Source organism: Salvelinus sp. IW2-2015, unplaced genomic scaffold (genome assembly GCF_002910315.2).
Source record: "Salvelinus sp. IW2-2015 unplaced genomic scaffold, ASM291031v2 Un_scaffold16327, whole genome shotgun sequence".
Lineage (NCBI taxonomy): Eukaryota > Metazoa > Chordata > Actinopteri > Salmoniformes > Salmonidae > Salvelinus > Salvelinus sp. IW2-2015.
Genome location: NW_019957536.1, coordinates 109,295 through 116,863, shown reverse-complemented (window position 1 = coordinate 116,863; position 7,569 = coordinate 109,295). Strand labels below are relative to the sequence as shown.

At 43.9% G+C, this 7,569-nt stretch overlaps 1 protein-coding gene across 4 annotated transcripts in view; it reads left to right on the top strand.

The window, feature by feature from the left end:
- The window catches only part of LOC112080467 (cell adhesion molecule CEACAM5-like), a 92,153-nt gene that overhangs the window by 5,086 nt on the left and 79,498 nt on the right, over positions 1-7,569 (top strand). Inside the window, exon 8 of one of the 4 annotated variants that reach the window (XM_070442598.1) lies at positions 2,920-2,980. The exons of the other annotated variants lie outside the window; for them this stretch is intronic. Coding sequence (XP_070298699.1) covers positions 2,920-2,957 — 38 coding nt within the window. The 3' untranslated portion in view covers positions 2,958-2,980. The remainder of the gene's footprint in view (positions 1-2,919; positions 2,981-7,569) is intronic. 4 annotated transcript variants of the gene reach the window in all.

Genomic DNA, 7,569 nt, shown 5'->3' with positions numbered 1-7,569 from the left:
CTTCAACGGCTCCAGGTTAGCGACGGATCAGGTGTACAAGACTGGCCCTGACCTTAGCCAGTCATGGGGAGTACACTGTGTGGCTTTAAAACGCTCACTGTCAAACAGACTGTCTCCAAGATGCTCCCGTCATTGGTGAGTCAGTAACTGCTACTTAAAATAAGGGAAAAATTCCTTCTTTGTTTTTTGTGGTGTCATGTTTGGTTTTGAGACAGTGATAATGGTGCTGTTGAACTACACTATAATTAGATGGAAGTTCAGATATAAGTTGCTGGAAAACATTTGATCTATCTTCCACAGCACTGGTGACCATGACCATTTGTGCAAGAGTCATTGGAGTCAACCAATACTTGAAGAGAGATTTCTCTCTGTGCGACACAGCTGAACGGGTTTAACTCCATCACTGGAATGAAGACGGCTGGCTCTGTATGCTCGACAACAGAACAGCACTTCTCTATGACAACAATTACCTACAATTTTCAACTCGGTCCAGGCATTCTGCACAACGGAGATTATCAGTGTTTCTGCTTCCCACCCTCAGCAACATGACAGCCAAAACTATGACTGATGTGAACTTGTGAGTAATACTCTTAAAAATGGGTGTTCAAATGGTTGCTGCTGTCCCATAGGGAACCCTTTTTGTTCCAGGTAGAACTCTTTTTGGTTCATGTATACCTCTTGGCAACGGTGCAACATGGAGGCAAAGGTTCTAACCTGGACAAAAGGGGTTGTTTCAAGGGTTATTCGGTGGGGAAGCACAAGAACTCTTTTTTGGTTTGATAAACTACGCTCTTCGGAAAAAAGGTGCTAACAAAGTGTATAAAGTTCACTTTCCACGGTTAGGGTTGGATTTGAGACTTCTAATAATCTTGTGTAAGTCAATGTAATGTTTAAGATCCAACTTCTAACATCATTTAAATGTTTTGATGACCTTGACTTTTGGCCAATAACTCTATTGAAGTGACCAGTCAGCATGTTGGGTCTGCTGATTGTCTTTGTTTATTAATGTGGACCAGAGAGACCTGCTGTATTACGGACGATTAGAGACACGGAACACGTGACCTTCAACTGCTCGGCCTCCTCTCAGCCTCCCAGCCAGTTCATGGTTCTTCAATGGCTCCCAGGTGGCGCTGGCTCAGGTGAGACTGGCCCACTGACCTTAGCCAGTATGGGAGTACACCTGTGTGGCCTTCAACAATCACTGGCAGAAACAGAACTGTCTCCAGGATGCTCAGTTTTTGGTAAGACGGAAGAGACATCTAAACTGTTTAATTGTACTGTAGATATAGGCTTTCAACATGCAGTGTGTATGAGTCAATATCTGTGATATGACGTTTTCTTCACAGATCCAGTACCTATGCATGGTGAAAGCATGGGATCCAGCCAATACTGAACCAGACATTCTCTGACCTGTGAACTCTGGAACAATTTTACTCATTCTGGATGAGGACGGCTGCTCTCTGTATGCTGACAACAGAACAGACTTCTCTATGAACAACAATACGCTGACCTTAACTCCGTCCAGCATTCTGACAGGAGACTATCAGTGTTCTGCCTCTAACCCCTCAGCAACATGACCAGCCCAGAATACAGTTGATCGTCAACTGTGAGTGTTTTATGGCAAAACCAAACTTATCTGCAATTAATTCTAATTTGACTCTATATGAAGGCAAGATGGAATTCATAGTAATGGAGTTGGGGTAAGTTTGGATCCACTTCTGACACCAATGTAATAAAGCAAGGGGATGGTTGGGTATGTGGGGTCAGACAAGCAAATGCACTAATGGCAGTTCCAATAGTAATTCTCTATCTATCTTCATTATTGTGTTTCAGATGGTCAGAGAGACCTGTTTTCATGAGTCCGAATATAGCAATGACAGGACACATCGTGACCTTCAACTGCTCTGCCTCCTCTCAGCTCCCAGCCAGTTCAGCTGGTTTTCAAGGCTCCCAGGTGCGACTGGCTCAGGTATGAGACTGGCCCACTGACCTTAGCCAGTCATGGGGAGTACACCTGTGTGGCCTTACAACGTCACTGAGAAACAGCACTGTCTCCAAGTGCTCACGTCTTGGTGAGTCAGTAACTGCTACTTAATATCAAGGGACTATAATTCTTTAATTTGTTTTGTGTTCTGTTGGTTTTAGACAGTATTGTGCTGTTGAACTACAGTATAATTAGATGAAGTTGAGATATATAAGTTGAAAAACTTTACTCTTTTCCACAGCACCTGTGACCATGACCATTGTGAAAGTCATTGGTCCAACCATACTGAATGAGAGATTCTTCTGACCTTGCACGCTGGAACGGTTTACTCCATTCATGGATGGGAAGGCTGGCTCTCTGTATGCTGACAACAGAACAGACTTCTCTATGAACAACAATCACTGACATTCAACTCCGTCCAGCATTCTGACAGAGACTATCAGTGTTCTGCTTCAACCCCTAGAACATGACCAGCCCAAACTATAGACTGATCGTGAACTGTGAGTTACTCTTTAGAAAAATGGTTCCAAATGGGTTTGCTGCTGCCATAGGAGAACCCTTTTTGGTTCAGGTAGAACTCTTTTTGTTCCATGTATAACCCTCTGTGGAAAGGGTGCAACATGGAAGCCAAAACGGTTTACCTGGAACAAAAGGGTTTTTCAAAGGGTTATTCTGTGGGGACAGCCAAGAACCCTTTTTTGGTTCTAGATACTACGCTCTTAAAGGTGCACAAGTGCTATAAGTTCAACTTTAACCCCACGGCTTAAGGTGGAATCTTTGAGAACTTCCTTAATAAATATTGTAGTAAAGTAATGTAAATGTTTAGATCACTCTTAACATCATTAATATTTTGATGACCCTTGACCTTCTGGCCAATAACCTCTATTGAGTGACAGTCAGATGTTGGGTCTAGCTGATTGTCTTTTGTATTATAGATGGACCAGAGATGCCTGTTATAACGGGACCAGCATAAGGAGAACACGGACACAACTTGACCTTAAACTGCTCGCTCCTCTTCAGCCTCGCCAGTTTCAGTGGTTTTCAAGGCTCCCAGGTGGGTCGTGGTGAGATGCCCACTGACCTTAGCCAGTCATGGGGAGTACACCTGTGTGGCCTTCAACAACATCAATGGCAGGAACAGCTTGCTTCCAAGATGCTCACCGTCATTGGTAGACAGACTTCAGATTTCTCTTTGTTTTGTGTTCATTTACAATCTGATAAGAATTACATAAACATACTATTATACAAAAGAGCCCAAACATTTCAAATCTTTACTCGTGGATGTACAGCAAAATACATCCATTCAGTACAGTGCAGTGTTCACTTATACCTTGAGCTCTCACCCCTCCTTCCACAAAGATGTACTTTTCCATCAGTCAGGATTTATCTGTGCTCCTCCGTGCATATCATCAGCCAGGATTTATCTGTGCTCCTCCGTGCATACATCAGCCAGGATTTATCTGTGCTCCTCCGTGCATATCATCAGCCAGGATTTAGCTGGCTCCTCGTGCATATCATCAGCCAGGATTTATCTGTGCTCCTCCGGTGCATATCATTGCCAGGATTTATTCTTGCTCCTCCGTGCATACTCATCACCCGGATTTATCTGTGTTCCGTGCATATATAGGCAGATTTAGCTGTGCTCCTCCGTGCATATATCAGCCAGGATTTATCTGTGCTCTCCGTGCATATCATCAGCCAGGATTTATCTGTGCTCTCCGTGCATATCACAGTCAGTGATTTATCTGTGCTCCTCCGTGCATTCATAAGCCGGATTATCTATCATCCTCCGTGCATATCATCAGTCAGGATTTATCTGTGCTCCTCCGTGCATATCATCAGTCCAGGATTTATCTGTGCCTCCGGTGCATTATCATCAGTCAGGATTTAATCTGTGCTCCTCCGTGCATATATCAGCAAGGATTATTGTGTTCCAATGCATATCATCAGTCAGGATTTATCTGTGCTTCTCGTGCATATCATCAGCAGGATTTATCTCTGTGCTCCCTCCATGCATATCATCAGTTAGGATTTATTGTGCTCCTCCTGTGCATATCATCAGCCAGGATTTATCTTTGCTCCTCGTGATATCATCAGCAGATGTATTGTGTCCCTGTGCATATATCAGCCGGATTTATCTGTGCTCCTGTGATATCATCAGTCAGGATTTATCTGTGCTCTCCGTTGCATACATCAGCCAGGATTTATCTGTAGTCTCGTGCATATCATCAGCCAGGATTTTATCTGTGCTCCTCCGTGCTATATCATAGGATTTATTGTGTCTCGTCAATATCAGTCAGGATTTGATCTGTGCTCCTCCGTGCACTATCATCAGCCAGGATTATCTGTTCTCCGTGCATATATAAGGCTTATCGTGAGCTCATCCGTTGCATATCATCAGTCAGGATTTATCTGTGCTCCTCCGTGCATATCATAGGGACTGTCCATCAGTGCAGGAGAGCCTTGGGAGATACATTCCTACTGTCACTGCAGTCCACTATAAATTAAACTCTTCTCATACACAGAGTTTGACCTAAATACTTTTAATCTCTAAAGATATAAAATCATACTAAGAGAGTCATGATAATAAACAGGAAATATATAAAACAGTAATATAAAAAGTATTTTCAATCCATCAGATGTACACCATTTGTTTTTATATATATATAACTCAGCAAAAATAGAAACGTCCTCTCACTGTCAACTGCGTTATTTTCAGCAAACTTAACATGTGTAAATATTTGTATGAACATAACAAGATTCAACAACTGAGACATAAACTGAACAAGTTCCACAGACGCTGTGAACAAAATAACGAAATGAATAATGTTTTCTGAACAAGGGGGGTCAAAGTACAGTCAGTATCTGGTGTGGCACCAGCTGCATTAAGTTGAGTGATTCCTCCTCATGGACTGCACAAGATTTGCCAGTTTTGCTGTGAGATGTTACCCACTCTTCCACCAAGGCACCTGCAAGTTTAGGACATTTCTGGGGAATCGCCTAGCTCATCTCCGATCAAACAGGTCCCAGACATGCTCAATGGATTGAGATCGGGCACTTTGCTGGCCATGGCAGAACACTGACATTCCTGTTTGCAGGAAAATCACGCACAGAACAGCAGTATGGCTGGTGGCATTTGTCATGCTGGAGGGTCATGTCAGGATGAGGCCTGTGGAAGGGTACACATGATGAGGATGTCTTCCTCTGTAACGGCACAGCATTGAGATGGCTGCAATGACAACAAGCTCAGTCCGATGATGCTGTGACACACCGCCCAGACCATGACGGACCCACCTCAAATCGATCCTCCAGAGTAAGGCCTTGGTGTATGCTCATTCCTTTGAAGATAAACGCGAATCCGAACAGTACCTTTAGTGAGAACACCGTACTCATCAATGAAGAGCACTTTTTGCCAGTCTGTCTGGTCAGCGACGGTGGATTTTGTGGCCTAGGCGACATTGTTGCGATATGTCTGGTGAGGACCTGCCTTACAACAGGCTCACAAGCTCAGTCCAGCTCTCTCAGCCTATTGTGGACAGTCTGAGCCGAGATGGAGGGATTGTGCTTTCCTGGTGTAACTCAGGCAGTTGTTGTTGCCATCCTGTACCTGTCCCGCAGTGTGATGTTCGATGTACCGACCTGTGCTGGTGTTGTTACACGTGGTCTGCCACTGCGAGGGTTGATCAGCTGTCCGTCCTTCTCCCTGAGGTGGTCTTAGGCGTCTCACAGTAAGACATTGCAATGTATTGCCCTGGCCACATCTGCAGTCCTCATGCTCCTTGCAGCATGCCTAAGGCACGTTCACGCTGAGATGAGCAGGGACCCTGGGCATCTTTCTTTGGTGTTTTTTCAGAGTCGTAGAAAGGCTCTTTAGTGTCCTAAGTTTTTCACAACTGTGACCTTAATTGCCTACTGTCTGTAAGCTGTTAGTGTCTTAATGACTGTTCCACAGGTGCATGTTTCTTTAATTGTTCATGGTTCATTGAACAAGCATGGGAAACGTGTTTAAACCCTTTACAATGAAGATTGTGAAGTTATTTATTTTGAAAGACAGGGTCCTGAAAAGGACGTTTCTTTTTTTTTGCTGAGTTTAACAACACACTATATAATATTTTGTTTTATGTATCCAACTTTTTGTGTGGGAACTAACCATTTGATCAAATGACAAATCTTGATACTGTACATAAGCAATACACTTCCTCTGTCCACAGAGGCTATAACGTCAGTGATGGTGAAACGAAACAAATACCAAATATCATCTGACAACCTAACCTGACCTGTGATGTCACCGGGCGTTATGACCATCTACTGGATGAAGGACACTGTCCTCTGGTCCTGAACAACACTTGACTCTGAATCACCATCTCTAACATCTCTGCACTTCAGTCCAGTCAAGGTGTCTAACGATGGAAACTATCAGTGCGTTGCCACAACTCTTTGGGTCACACATCAGCCCTAAATACAGCTACTGGTGAACTGTAAGTACTGGTGTTTTAGTAATATTTAATATGCACGTTTATATAATGTAGAAAAGTCAGAAACCACCACTGGTATGATGGTTAGTGCTATCTGGGATACTTGGAATGTCCTCAGCCTAAACCTGACATTAACTGTTTTAAATTTCAACCTCAATGGATCGAGTTGGATGTCCCAAGTATTTTTTAGTACATTTCCCATTATGACCCTCCCCCTCTCTCCGTAGATGGCCTCTGAGTGTGAACGTCTCTGGCCCAGTCTCAGTGGTGATTGCTAGTAATCACAGTCACGCTGAAGTGCTCTGCCGACTCCGGCAACAGCGAGTACGGGTGGATATTCAACAACCAATCAGTGCTTGGGACTGGTCCTTTGATGGCTGTTATCGCCTCCTTGGAGATACAGGGGACTACACTTGTGTGGCAAGACCCTGTGACCAACATCTCAATGTCCAAGACCATTAGTCTGGATGTCACTGGTAAGTGGGTGGCTGTTGCAGTAAGACTAGGTGGGACGTACTGAGTAATTAAATGTCACAAAGTTGTTTTATTATGTAGAATTTTTTGGTTCTAGTTTGCGTACGTGTTTGTGCAAGGATCATTTTCATACATCATGGAAATGCAATACAGAATATTTGAACTGGGGGGTACAGACAGTAATAAAAACAAATCAGTTTTTCAAAAACGTACTCATCTCTTGCTTTGTCCTCCTCTCCCATTCTTCGTCCCTCCTCTCTTTTTTGTCCCTCCTCCCATTATCTTCGTCCCCTCCTCTCTTTCTTTGTCCCCTCCTCTCCCAATCTCTTTGTTCCCTTCTCTCTTTCTTCTTTCTCTCCAGGCCACTCGCCTGCCCTCCATTCCTGTCCAGAGTTGGTCTGATGCTGACGGCCCTGCTAGCCCTCTCTCTCTGCTCTGATCAACCACTGAGACACAAAGTAAGCACACTGCATGTTTGTCTTGCTGGCTGGACCCAATCACTCCTTTCCTCTACCCTCACTGGATGACTCCCTCACTGCTTGAAAAGGACTGGATAGAAATAAGTGGTTTGTTTTGATATTGTAATTGCCCTTTGCCATATAGGGCTGGGTTTGTATGCTCAGCCTTCCCAATGCT